Source organism: Grampus griseus (genome assembly GCF_964374135.1).
Source record: "Grampus griseus genome assembly, chromosome: 1".
In the NCBI taxonomy this organism is placed as follows: domain Eukaryota; kingdom Metazoa; phylum Chordata; class Mammalia; order Artiodactyla; family Delphinidae; genus Grampus; species Grampus griseus.
This window is the reverse complement of record NC_139017.1, coordinates 41,325,150-41,339,585: the sequence shown is the minus strand read 5'-3', so window position 1 is coordinate 41,339,585 and position 14,436 is coordinate 41,325,150. Positions and strand designations below refer to the sequence as shown.

At 37.7% G+C, this 14,436-nt stretch overlaps 1 protein-coding gene across 3 annotated transcripts in view; it reads right to left on the bottom strand.

The window, feature by feature from the left end:
• Positions 1–1,296: 1,296 nt before the first annotated feature.
• NSL1 (NSL1 component of MIS12 kinetochore complex) overlaps positions 1,297–14,436 on the bottom strand; it is a 37,959-nt gene continuing 24,819 nt past the window's right edge. Inside the window, exons 5-7 of one of the 3 annotated variants that reach the window (XM_082679571.1) lie at positions 4,932–4,999; positions 4,001–4,091; positions 3,215–3,544 (exon numbers count right to left, since the gene is read on the bottom strand). In XM_082679571.1, the coding sequence (XP_082535697.1) occupies positions 4,050–4,091; positions 4,932–4,999 (110 nt within the window). In that variant the 3' untranslated portion in view covers positions 3,215–3,544; positions 4,001–4,049. Of the gene's footprint in view, positions 2,813–3,214; positions 4,092–4,931; positions 5,000–14,436 lie in introns of those variants that run through there. The other 2 variants (XM_082679569.1, XM_082679570.1) reach the window with 2 other exon arrangements.

Genomic DNA, 14,436 nt, shown 5'->3' with positions numbered 1-14,436 from the left:
CTCCATCCAATCCAGCCTTCTTTTTACCATAGGTAGGTCAATATTTGATTTTCTATTCCTTCCTTGACTTTCTATTCCTTCCTTATATTCCCTGCAACTATAAACTTTCTGGACTTTTATCACCTTAGCTTAGCTTAGTTCTTGGTCTATGCAGAAACTCAATTTCTCTTCTTAAAAATGTATATTATCAATATTATTACTGATATCAGCCATCTTTATCTTAGTTAATAATGCTAATATATTTTCTTTCCTAATGGTATTTCATTTGTAACTCTGCTATAACTGTGGAGTGAAAGTTGGGGCTCTCTGAAAGATTTCAAGTTTCAGGGACTTCCCTGGCAGTCCAGTGGTTAAGACTTTGTGCTTCTAATGCAGGGGATGTGGGTTCGATTCCCACCCCTCCCAAAAAAAAGTTTCAGCTGCCTGTCTGAGCACTTTAAAAACAACAATACTTTTTTTTAATTACAAAAATTTCCAGACCCAGGAGTAGAAAGATTAGAGCCTCACACAGATCCAACATTATCAAGATTTTTGTCACACTTGCTTAATCTATTCCTTTTCCTTTTTTTTCTTTGCTGACATATTTCAGAACAAATCTAAGACATCAAGTCATTAAACTCTATGTATCTCAATATGAATCTCTTAAAAAAGGGAGACATTTTCTTATGTAAACACATTGTAATTATCTAATCTAGGAGAATTAACAATAATTCTTTTGTCTGCATGCTTCTGAAGTGAAACTACTCATACAGAATTCTGTACTATGAAAAAGTTAGCACTGCATTTGTATAGCAATATTCTGTAGACTAAAAACAGTTTTAAAGTGAAATTTAGTATGTTCTGAAATGCAAGGTGCTGATCTACCATCTAACTAAAGCTGAGCTCAAGAAGGCCTGAGACAACTCTTAAAAACACACAGGGGCTTCCCTGGTGGCTCAGAATCTGCCTGCCAATGCAGGGGACACGGGTTTGAGCCCTGGTCGGGGAAGATCTCACATACCGTGGAGGAACTAAGCCTGTGCGGCACAACTACTGAGCCTGCGCTCTACAGCCTGCGACCCACAACTACTGAAGCCCGCGAGCCACAACTACTGAAGCCCACATGCCTAGAGCCTGTGCTCCACAAGAGAAGCCACCGCAATGAGAAGCCCGCGCACCACAACGAAGAGTAGCCCTCACTCGCCGCAACTAGAGAAAGCCTGCACGCAGCAACGAAGACCCAATGCAGCCAAAAATAAATAAGTTAATTAAAAAAAAATACACAGTATAAGGTTGAAGTCTTTGTACATTATTTTAATAAAAAACACACTGCTGTGTACGAATATACAGATCTCAAGTTGTAACATTCAAATACAGAATGCGATGAAGTAGCTTTGTAAGTTTTCTTCACTGAGACAGATTTTCTGTCACATTTAGACTTTTATGATTATTAAGACATAATGAACAAGAGAAGTACGGATTTTCCAGCCTCATGATTAGTAAATTCCTCTGCAAAGGAATGAAGGTATTCAGTCATTAATAGGGAAACAGTTGGCAAATTAGATGACACTGCCTACAATGTATTAATGTAAGAGACACAATAAGAGATAAGAAACTGCAGTTAATGTTAGAAGTATAGGCAATATAGCTTTCTCAGACTTCTACCAATGATTATATACTTGATATATAAACATTCTTAAATGTAAAATAGTTCAGTATGATTGCATCTATATTTGTTCCACAATGACAATTTGTTTAATGTATTAATCTGATATATATTTTTGACCTGGAGTCATTTACAAAGAAATAATGAGAAATCCTGAAAAGAAACTTATTAGTTCCAAGTCAAATTATGTTTAAAAGTTAAGAGATCTATGGAAAACAAAAGTGTGGGTAAGAAACATTGGCTACATGCCAATTTTTATTTCTAACAGAAATTTTTACACATAATAATCATCTTCACAAAATAATCATCTTCTTTACCTTACAAAACAAAACCAAAAAATCCTAAAATTAATCCCACAAATCCAAATTAGCGGAACTTAGAGTAACAAAGTCAGAGCCAGTCTTGTCACCTGCACGCTAATTTGATAAATCAAACTGCTTTGCAGGGGTGGGGGAGGACTGCATCTGCTCCTGTGCAGAACTGATGATGACTTTCAGTCCTTAAATAATGACAACTGTCACACAGCTCTTTTTTAAAAAGAAATATGTATATCCAGGAAACCCAATGGAATATGTTACTTCTGAAATTCCATAAAAGCTATAAGGCAGCCAAGCGTTGATGGTATTCAAGGACAGTAAAAGTTTGCACTCTTAATGACCATTGACAGGCTTTGTGCCAATATTCAAACAATATGCTTTTCACTGACTATCAATGCAAAGGTGAGGAAAGAAATACAATATTACATCATACCCCAGCACAGAGCTACTATATTTGTGTAAAAGAATCACTACTTATCTGTTGTTTTAAATGAAGTCCCGTCCAGGCATTAAGCTGGAATCTAAATGTTGATAGTGCCTAATCTCAACTCCCAAGATAAACAACAAGAGTTTAGGTGTCAAGACTGATCCTCTTTGGCCGCAGTGGATACCATTTTCTCTGGGGGCAGTCTTTAGTTCGCTTTCTTCTCAGTACCAAGTCAGTGTCTTTCCTAGCAGAACTCTCTGCTGGTGTGGTTTCTATTTGTGCTATAAAGCTCTCAGGTTTAACATCTGGTTTTCTACAACAACCGGAAAACACTTCTTGGTGGACTCTCTGCAGCTGGATAACAGGCTGCATCTTTAAAACTTGGGAAAATCCATCTCCTTGTTCAATTAATGCAGGCAAGGACTTAAAAAACAAACAACAGTAATACTTAACATTAATCTCAGGTTGAAACGCAAACACACAGAGATAGACACAACACTTGAGTATTTTAACTCTTCAGATCAAGGCTTTTTCTAAAACCTAATTTTTTAGGTCATAGATATTCAACTTTACCTTAAAATACCAGTTTTAGCTGAGGAATTTTAACAAAAAGCTAAAACTAAAAAGATATGTTCTGTTCCTATAATGCCTGGTAGTAAAATAAAACTCTGGCAAAACAGGAGGTAACAGAATTTCAGAGTTTAAAATTTAATGTCTGAAATTCCATATTTTACGATAGTAAGTATTTTAGAAATCTTAATTATCAAGAGCAGGGATCAGCACATTTTTTCTGTAAAGGGCCATACAGTAAACATTTTAGGCTCTGAGGGCCTTTACATCTCTGTCGCAATTATTCAACTTTCCTGTTGTAATGTAAAGAAGCCATAGACAATAAGTAAACGAATGTACATGGCTGTGTTCCAAAATAGTTTTATTTACAAAAACAGGTGGCAGGCTGGATTTTACCCTGTCCCACCACAGTTTGTCAACTCCTGATTAAGAACATGTTATGAGGGCCTTCCTGGTGGCGCAGTGGTTGAGAGTCCGCCTGCCGATGCAGGGGACACGGGTTCGTGCCCCGGGCCGAGAAGATCCCACATGCCACGGAGCGGCTGGGCCCGTGAGCCATGGCCGCTGGGCCTGCGCGTCCGGAGCCTGTGCTCCGCAACGGGAGAGGCCACAACAGTGAGAGGCCCGCATACCGCAAAAAAAAAAAACATGTTATGAGAGAAGTGAGAAGTGTGAGTACCAGAAAATCATGGCATCAGTACAAACCACAAAAGAGTGTTACAGAAGATGATCAAAACAGAGGAGATTCTGAAGGAGTTTTAAAATAATTTTCCTGTACTAGAAATCTAAATATTTTCTGTTTGGGCAAAATAAATGTCAATAATATAAACAATTTATGATAATAATATTAAACTCCAAGTTGGATATACAGTTGATGGAAGAAATTTTCACATATTGAGGTATGGGGAAATCACTCTGGCTTATACATGATTTAGGCTGAACTTTATGCTAACTGAAACAGCCTGTCTTGTGGCCTGTCAAACATACATTGTACATCTGCTTTCATCATTAAAGAAAAGAATTTGTTCATCATCCACTTACATAAAGGGTTAAGCTGCAACCCACTGCAGCCACCCAAGACAGTGAGCCCTCAGGGGAATTCAGGCATTCTGTGCTTTGGATGTATAGGCTTCTAGATAGTTAAGATGCATATTTAAGGATGAATTTCAACGACCCCAGATTCTTGCATCTTCCCATACACAGAAAAAATCCTAAATTCATTAACTTGAGATGTCTGTTCTTTGTGGTTAGCAGTAATCTTTTACCAAGCTGTAACCTTGACCACATTTTTTCCAGCCAAAAAAATTCATATATCTTCTCTCCTCCCCTACCCCTTCGGAGCAGTCCCAGCAGAGCTACTGAGAAGCTGTTTCCTGGGCTATAGTCCTCAGTTTGGCTCTAATAAAACTCTTCTTCTATTCTTATTGTATATTGTTTATTGATTATTTGCATCAACACAGAATAATATAGTGGCTGAGAGTACAGGCTCTGGAGCTAAACATCTAGGGTTTAAATCCTGGCACAATTACTTATTTGGGCAATCTACTTAGCCCCTCTGTGCCTTGGTTTCCTTATCTGTAAAACAGTAGCAGTACCTATCTCAGAGGGTTAGTGTAAGGATTAAATGAGGAAATATAATACATGTAAAGCAGTTAGATGGTGCCTAATCCAGACTAAATGCTGGCTAAATGTTAACTGGTATTATCATCCAAAATTGTGTGATGGATTGCTAACTCTCAGAACTCAAAAATATAACCAACCTTTAAAGAAGCCAGGTATAATACTGGCACACAGTAGGTGTCTAATAAATGGTAATTATTCTGAATGTTACCGTCAATTAATAATTCATTAAAGATCTATTTAAAAGACTACTGAGAATTCCTGTTACAACAGACTAAAACACCTAAGAATGCTAAAAGCAAACACCTAGCCACACATGTTATTCACTTATAATTTAGTATGTAGCTTTTACCTTCATGGCTTCACTGATCTCCTTAGCTATTTTTTCTCCTCTGCATTTCAAATTTTCCATACGAGGGGCTGCAAAGAAACCGTCAAACAGTATTTTAGGCTTTTTATCTAATACGAAGTCATAAAAGACATGCAGACGCTATCTGGACGACAGTCTGTTAGAATCATTCACCTTGGCTCAATCTTTCTTAGAATACCTGGTAATCTATTTAAAACAAGTGTCCTATTAAGTTTATCCAGATAAATAAAAAGACCGTGAAAATACTAGAATAGCAGAGAAAAACTTATGGTTATAAGTATAAAATGATAGACAGGGATGTGCCTGGTGGCACAGTGGTTAAGAATGTGCCTGGCACGGGTTTGAACCCTGGTCTGGGAAGATCCCACATGCCGTGGAGCAACTGAGCCCGTGCGCTACAACTACTGAGGCTGCGCTCTAGAGCCCACGAGCCACAACTACTGAACTCGGGCTCGAACCCATGTCCCCTGCATTGGCAGGCAGATTCTTAACCACTGCGCCACCAGGGAAGCCCCACTCAATGCTTTTCTGATTCCTAATACATTTTCTTTTCTTCCAATCTGTGTTACAAATGTTCATGCCTACTTCATAACAGAACTGCATATTTAATGATACCTCTGTATAAAAATCCTAATAAAACTCCAAGTGAAACTGGAGATAAGAAAAATCATTCCATTATGAAATCATCTACAAATTAGTTTTTTTTGGTTTTTTTTGTTTGTTTTTTTGTGGTACGCGGGCCTCTCACTGTTGTGGCCTCTCCCGTTGCGGAGCACAGGCTCCGGACGTGCAGGCCCAGCGGCCATGGCCCACGGGCCCAGCCGCTCCACGGCATGTGGGATCTTCACGGACCAGGGCACGAACCCGTGTCCCCTGCATCGGCAGGCGGACTCTCAACCACTGCGCCACCAGGGAAGCCCCTACAAATTAGTTTTTAGAAGAGTAGTTCTCACTAGAAATTTCTTAAAGTCTAAGCAAGTATATAACTATGTTAGGAAGGCCACAGTTTTACTGACTTCAACAGATTGGCAAATAAGCCAAGCAAAGAATTTCTTTCATAGCTGCTCTTTTTCTTTTCTGACTTTTCTTGGCTCAAAAAAGTGAGAACACATTTAGAATAAAGAAAATGAATAGCAAAGGCAACTGAGAGATGCCGGAGAGGGTGTGGAGAAAAGGGAACCCTCTTGCACTGTTGGTGGGAATGTAAATTGATACAGCCACTATGGAGAACAGTATGGAGGTTCCTTAAAAAACTAAAAATAGAACTACCATATGACCCAGCAATCCCACTCCTAGGCATAAACCCTGAGAAAACCATAATTCAAAAAGACACATGCACCCCAATGTTCATAGCAGCACTACTGATAATAGCCAGGTCACGGAAGCAACCTAAATGTCCATCGAAAGATGAATGGATAAAGAAGATGCAGTACACATATACAATGGAATGTTACTCAGCCTTAAAAAGGAACGAAATTGGGTCATTTGTAGAGACGTGGATGGACCTAGAGGCTGTCATACAGAGTGAAGTAAGTCAGAAAGAGAAAAACAAATATCTTTTATTAACGCATATATGTGGAATCTGGTATAGATGATCTTATTTGCAAAGCAGAAACAGAGACACAGATGTAGAGAACAAACATGGATATCAAGGGGGAAGGGGCAGGGTGGGATGAACTGGGAGATTGGGACTGACATACACTATTGATACTATGTATAAAATAGATAACTAATGAGAACCTACTGTATAGCACAGGGAACTCTACTCAATGCTCTGTGGTGACCTAAATGGGAAGGAAATCCAAAAAAGAGGGAATACATGTATATGTATAGCTGATTCACTTTGCTGTACAGTAAAAACACAACATTGTAAAGGAACTATACTCCAATAAAAATTAATTAAAAAAAAAAAAGGAACTGAGAGAATGGGGCCTTAAAGGAGAAAGGCAAAGGCAAAGGCAACATCATAGCCTCAGAAAAAGGGTTCTTGACCTTTTTTAGTTCCCAGAGATTTCTTTGGCAATTTGGAGAAGGCTATGGACCCCTTCTCAGAATATTTTTTAATGTATTTATTTTTTAAATTGAGGTATAATGTACATACAGTTAAATGCAGAACTTAAGTTTAGCATTCAACCACCTTTGACAAATGTACACCAAAGACATGGGACATTTCCATCACTCCAGGAAGTTTTCTTGTGCCCCTTTCCCAATCTTCTATACAAGAAGCAACCACTCATCTGATTTCTATCATTATACGTCAGTTTTGCTTACTCTAGAATTTCAGAACAATGCTTTAAAATATAATTTAAAAATATAATTACTTAAAAATTGTAATAGGTAATACAGGTGCTTCTTTATAATGATTTAAACAAAAAGATCGAGCGGCAGGTCTAATTACCATAATAAGAAAATAATGAGTATAAACAATATTGCGAGGTGTCTGCAACAACAGAAACTGAAAATATCTGTGGCTTCCAGTAGCAAAAAAAAAAAAAATTACAGGTACTGCTAATACTACCACCATTACCTGCATTCAAAATTGAAGGAAATGCTAAATTTCAGTTTGAGGTTAATAAGAATAACACTGTAATTTTTTTCCTCTCCAAGTTCACAGCCTCCTATATTCTCAGGACCCTTGCCTTAAAATAGTATGCTGATTTAATTTCAATTCTTTTACGATTTGGGGAGATTCCCCCAAGAGCACTCAGGCAATTATTAAATTTTCCCCTGGGTATGGCAAATAAATGATCCAACCTTCAGTACTCTTGTAGCAATCTGTCTTCCAGCCAGGCCCACATTCTCTCCTCATCAAACTTGCACACCTGTGTGGAGCTGCCCATTCTTCTAACATTTATTATGTACTTTCCATGGACAAATACCAGTAGTTAGGTATTCAGAGTAAGGAAAAATGGTCTCTGCCCCTCAAGGAACTTTCAGTTTAAAAGAGACACATGGAGGGCTTCCCTGGTGGCGCAGTGGTTGGGGGTCCGCCTGCCGATGCAGGGGGCGCGGGTTCGTGCCCCAGTCCGGGAGGATCCCGCGTGCCGTGGAGCGGCTGGGCCCGTGAGACACAGCCAATGGGCCTGGGCGTCTGAAGCCTGTGCTCCGCAGCGGGAGGTGCCAGAACAGTGAGGGACCCACGTGCCGCAAAAAAAAAAAAATAATAATTCCCTACATTAAAACATGAGAAAGTGTAAGATTAAATCCAACAGAAAACATATCTCCTACTTTGAAATTCCACCATAATTCAAATTACATTCAGTATATACATCCACTCAAAAAGAATTCAGAGATCACACTGTTGAAAGGCAGTGGGCAATAGAGAATGGATAAGACAAAAACAGAAATATGAGAAACTACAGAGAAGATATGTGGTTGACCTTTGTGGATAGATTCAGAGTAAGAGTAAAGAAAAGCAATCTAAAACTCGAATTAAAAATTTAATATTCACATAATTTCTTATCACTGTACAAAAATAGTTTTTAATATTTAATGTGGCAATAATAGGAAGTATTTAAAAATCATTTTTATAATAAAAAATGAGATTCCTATACTTCGTGTGCTTCTATTAATTCAGTAACATTTGGTTCTATTAAAAGGACTCTCAAATCTTCTATTACATATTTCCCATTAGCTTTGTTCTACACACAACGCTCTAAGTAATTCATCATCTTTTGAAAAAAGGGAGTATGAAAGTTGTAACTGGATCTAAAACATTTCATAATTAGACTGATAAAATGTAACTGGTTGCAAAGAGTTGTTTCTTTTTAGTTCAATTTACCTTTCCTGCACATGTAAACTAACAGAGATAGAAAGAATATTTGAAGAAATATGATGATGATAGCAGAGGGCGGAACACTCCCAAACTCGTTCTACGAGGCCACCATCACCCTGATACCAAAACCAGACAAAGATGTCACAAAGAAAGAAAACTACAGGCCAATATCACTGATGAACATAGATGCAAAACTCCTCAACAAAATACTAGCAAACAGAATCCAACAGCACATTAAAAGGATCATACACCATGATCAAGTGGGGTTTAACCCAGGAATGCAAGGATTTTTCAATATACGCAAATCAATCAATGTGATACACCATATTAACAAATTGAAAGATAAAAACTATATGATCACCTCAAAAGATGCAGAGAAAGCTTTTGACAAAATTCAACACCCATTTATGATAAAAACCCTCCAGAAAGTAGGCATAGAGGGAACTTGCCTCAACATAATAAAGGCCATATATGACAAACCCACAACCAACATAGTTCCCAATGGTGAAAAACTGAAACCATTTCCTCTAAGATCAGAAACAAGACAAGGCTGTCCACTCTCACCACTATTATTCAACATAGTTTTGGAAGTTTTAGCCACAGCAATCAGAGAAGAAAAAGAAACAACAGGAATCCAAATTGGAAAAGAAGAAGTAAAGCTGTCAGTGTTTGCAGATGACATGATACTATACATAGAAAATCCTAAAGATGTTACCAGAAAATTACTAATCAATGAATTTGGTAAAGTAGCAGGACACAAAATTAATGCACAGAAATCTCTTGCATTCCTATACACTAATGATGAAAAATGTGAAAGAGAAATTAAGGAAACACTCCCATTTACCATTGCAACAAAAAGAATAAAATACCTAGGAATAAACCTACCTAATGAGACAAAAGACCTGTATGCAGAAAACTATAAGACACTGATGAAAGAAATTAAACATGATACAAATAGATGGAGAGATATAGCATGTTCTTGGATTGGAAGAATCAACATTGTGAAAATGACTATACTACCCAAAGCAATCTACAGATTCAATGCAATCCCTATCAAACTGCCACTGGCATTTTTCACAGAACTAGAACAAAAAATTTCAGAATTTGTATGGAAACACAAAAGACCCCAAATAGCCAAAGCAATCTTGAGGGAAAAAAACAGAGTTGGAGGAATCAAGCTACCTGACTTCGAACTATACTACAAAGCTACGGTAATCAAGACAGTATGGTACTGGCACAAAAACAGAAATATAGATCAATGGAACAGGATAGAAAGCCCAGAGATAAACCCACACACATATGGTCACCTTATCTTTTATAAAGGAGGCAAGAATATAGAGTGGAGAAAAGACAGCCTCTTCAATAAGTGGTGCTGGGACAACTGGACGTGTACATGTAAAAGAATGAAATTAGAACACTCCCTAACACCATACACAAAAATAAACTCAAAATGGATTAAAGACCTAAATGTAAGGCCAGACACTATCAAACTCTTAGAGCAAAACATAGGCAGAACACTCTATGACATAAATCACAGCAAGATCCTTTTTGACCCACCTCCTAGAGGAATGGAAATAAAAACAAAAATAAACAAATGGGACCTAATGGAACCTAAAAGCTTTTGCACAGCAAAGGAAACCATAAATAAGACAAAAAGACAACCCTCAGAATGAGAAAAAATACTTGCAAATGAAACAACTGACAAAGGATTAATCTCCAAAATTTACAAGCAGCTCATGAAGCTCAATATCAAAAAAACAACGCAATCCAAAAATGGGCAGAAGACCTAAATAGACATTTCTCCAAAGAAGATATACAGATTGCCAACAAACACGTGAAAGAATCCTCAACATCATTAATCATTAGAGAAATGCAAATCAAAACTACAATGAGATATTATCTCACACCAGTCAGAATGGCCATCATCAAAAAACCTACAAACAATAAATGCTGGAGACGGTGTGGAGAAAACAGAACCCCCCTGCACTGCTGGTGGGAATTTAAATTGATATAGCCACTATGGAGAACAGTCTGGAGGTTCCTTAAAAAACTAAAAACAGAACTACCATACAACCCAGCAATCCCACTACTGGGCATATACCCTGAGAAAACCATAATTCAAAAAGAGTCATGTACCACAATGTTCATTGCAGCTCTATTTACAATAGCCAGGACATGTCAGCAACCTAAGTGTCCATCAACAGATGAATGGATAAAGAAGATGTGGCACATATATACAATGGAATATTACTCAGCCATAAAAAGAAACGAAATTGAGTTATTTGTAGTGAGGTGGATGGACCTAGAGTCTGTCATAGAGTGAAGTAAGACAGAAAGAGAAAAATAAATACCATATGCTAACACATACATATGGAATCTAAAAAAAAAAAAAAAAAAAAGTCATATAGAACCTAGGGGCAAATGGGAATAAAGATGTAGACCTACTAGAGAATGGACTTGAGGATACGAGGAGGGGGAAGGGTAAGCTGGGACAAAGTGAGAGAGTGGCATGGACATATATACACTACCAAATGTAATATAGATAGCTACTGGGAAGCAGCCGCAAAGCACAGGGAGATCAGCTCGGTGCTTTGTGACCACCTAGAGAGGTGGGATAGGGAGGGTGGGAGGGAGGGAGACGCAAGAGGGAAGAGATATGGAGATATATGTATAACTGATTCACTTTGTTATAAAGCAGAAACTAACACACCATTGTAAAGCAATTATACTCCATAAAGATGTTAAAAAAATAAAATAAAACAATGGGTCCAACTGCTGAAATGTATTAAATAGGATAGTTTCCTGATGTTTCCAGATTTTTTGGACACTTTGACTGAATTTATTGTACACATGAAAATATAACGGGCACATTATTTGAAAATGTAACATACTTTTTAAAAATAAGTTTATCCTATGTTTCCCAACTATGCAGACACTCTATCTAGATCCAGGTGGCAGTTGCATGTCTTAATGTGTACGTGTGTTTACCAATTCATCAAGCTGTGCACTGTATATTATAGCTCAGTATATACAAACATACACACAATAATGAACAGAATCTTTTTTTAACATTTACTCTAGAAAGTTCTTACTTTTATGTATAGAGTAAGGCAATCATTTCCTTCTTCATTGCTATTGCATGAATCTATCATCCAAGGGATTCTTAACTTTTTTTATAAACATATGCTACTTAAAAAAATGTTTCTTCTATAAACCCACAATGATGGACAGTAGCTGTTTTCCATCTGTTGCACAAGCAAAGACAACGTAAAAAGCGCCAAGTAGTTTGGGTTTGTGCGTAAAATGGAGTTTAGGTCCCAGGCTTGAAGAACTATGAACAGATTTTCACACATGAATGTTTGGTGGAACATTCTAAAGTTGTGCTGCACTTATAAGACATTTAGTATTCCTGGCTCCTGACTACAAAATGCCAGCTTGTACCCTCCCATTACTGTGGTAACAGAAAACTTCCCCCCACTTTTTCAAAGGGCCGCTAGGGGGCAGTACTGCCTCCAGTGAGAACCATGGTGTTCTTTTCCACCTTTCAGAATTTCCCTGGGAACAAGAACCTCATTCTCTTAATCTTGGACGGTCTAGTGCTGAACACAGTGCCTGACATGTAGAGTAGGTGCTTAATAAGTATGACAGACCAAGGCTATGATAAAGTATTCTATGGAGGCACAAAGGGAGGTGAGGTCAATCCAACAGGGGAATTGAAAGGAGAGTAAAAACTACATAGATGTTGTAAGAGAGTTGCCTAGCCTAAGAGGACTTGGATGGCTGGGGGTGAGTGGGAATAGGAGGTGGGTGGTAGAGGATGTGCTATACCAAAACAAGGGAATAAATCAAGAAAGAAGAAAACACAGGAACCAGGAAACATGATCCAAAACAGAGAAGAAGTAAAGGAAATTCCCAGGATGATGAGGAAAGGAACAGACAGGATGAAAGCTTTGCAGCAGGCCTAGAGAGCAAACAGTCCAGATTATACTAGGAAGACAAAAGACTCCCAGAGGAATACCTCCAAGAAAAAAGGAAAGGGTTTTAAAATGGATTTGATGGATAACCATTTGATGGAAGTGTTTACTATACTGAGAGGAATTTTACAGTTCTATTGAAGTGTTTGGGAAAGAATTAGTGAAAGACACAACAGCAAACAAAGCAAACAGAAAAATAAAGCATTCTGAAGGGGGATGGGAAGATGTTCAAGAAAGAAAATATACTCATAGTATGATTACCTGGCTCATTTGAAGAACATTTAACATAACAATATCAATGCTAAATACCAGTGATTATTTCTGACAAAAATGAGAGATTACAAGTAAAGCTGATGTGTGTAGATTATTCTTTTGAGAAACCTGGCTATGAAAAGGAGGAGAGTTCAGGGAAAAGAAACACAATGGCATGAAAGCTTTCCCTACTTGATCCTACGACAGCCCATTTCTGGTATTATGGGCTGTCATACATTGCCAATCAATCTTATGTAATAACTTTAGCAACTCTGTGAGGCAAGCAGATTTCATCAGCCTCCTTTTATATATAGGGAAAAAGAAGCTGTTCAGGGCTGAGAAATGTATCTGAACTGAATGAATAACTGAATAAACATTGAATAGAATTAGAACCCACAGCACATGCTCTTCTGTATTCTATACATAACTTTCCAAAATATCACTTTGCCAGGAATTATACTATACTCAGAAGAATGATCAAAAATTAGCTCCAATATAATGAAAATCTCTTGAAATAAAAATAAATTATGCCTGGTAAAGAATTAAAAGTAGAATAAGTCTAGAGTTAAATTTGTTTCAAATGTTAACATTACAGTACCATTTTCTTTCTTTTTAGTTAAGTGAATTAAATTCCTTTCTTTGAAAACTAAGGATCATCAATAATTTTAGGAATAAAACCAAACACACAAAGATTTTTTTCTTTGGCCACACCGTGCGGTATGTGGGATCTTCATTTCCCACCCAGGGATCGAACCCACTGCCCCCACATTGGAAGCGCAGAGTCTTAACCACTGGACTGCCAGGGAAGTCCCAAAACACACAAAGATTAAAAAAAAAAACAAGGGGGAGGGGAACACACAATTAAATATCACTAAACATGAAATGTCTGTAAAGGTATCAGAAAAGCATTTATCAACATTAACATCTGCTTTGGAAATTTCAAAATATATAAACTTTTCAATCCCTCACTTAAGATTCCTTTTAATGAATTTTTCACTTTTTGTAACTAGTAAGAGCATACAGATACTCCTGATATACACCCATTTGACTTAAGAATGTCTCACATGCAGACAGCTAGTCCCTGCCATGCAGGAGATGGGGATGGGCTTCCTCCAGAAGCATTCCCAATGGCTCTCTCCATAGCCTCAATGGGAACATCTTCATGGGACCACTGTTCATCCTCTCACCACAAACAAAGGTGTTTAGGAATCCCTCCTATTTAAACATCATGTAGTAGAACTAACGTGCATCTGAAATGTGATTCTCCTAATGTTTTTCATCCTAAATGTGTGTATTGATATTTCAGCTACCCTGTAGGTTACGTAGATCTTTAAAGGGTAGCCTAGAAACTAATTCATTTATAATACCATTTGTAAATTGTTTTTCAGGGGGGAAATACAATTCAAATTCCAAAGCTCAGATTAAATATGAATGTCTGAAATGTAAGTGGGTGACTACCTGTAAGTATTCTGGCAGTGGCTTAAGC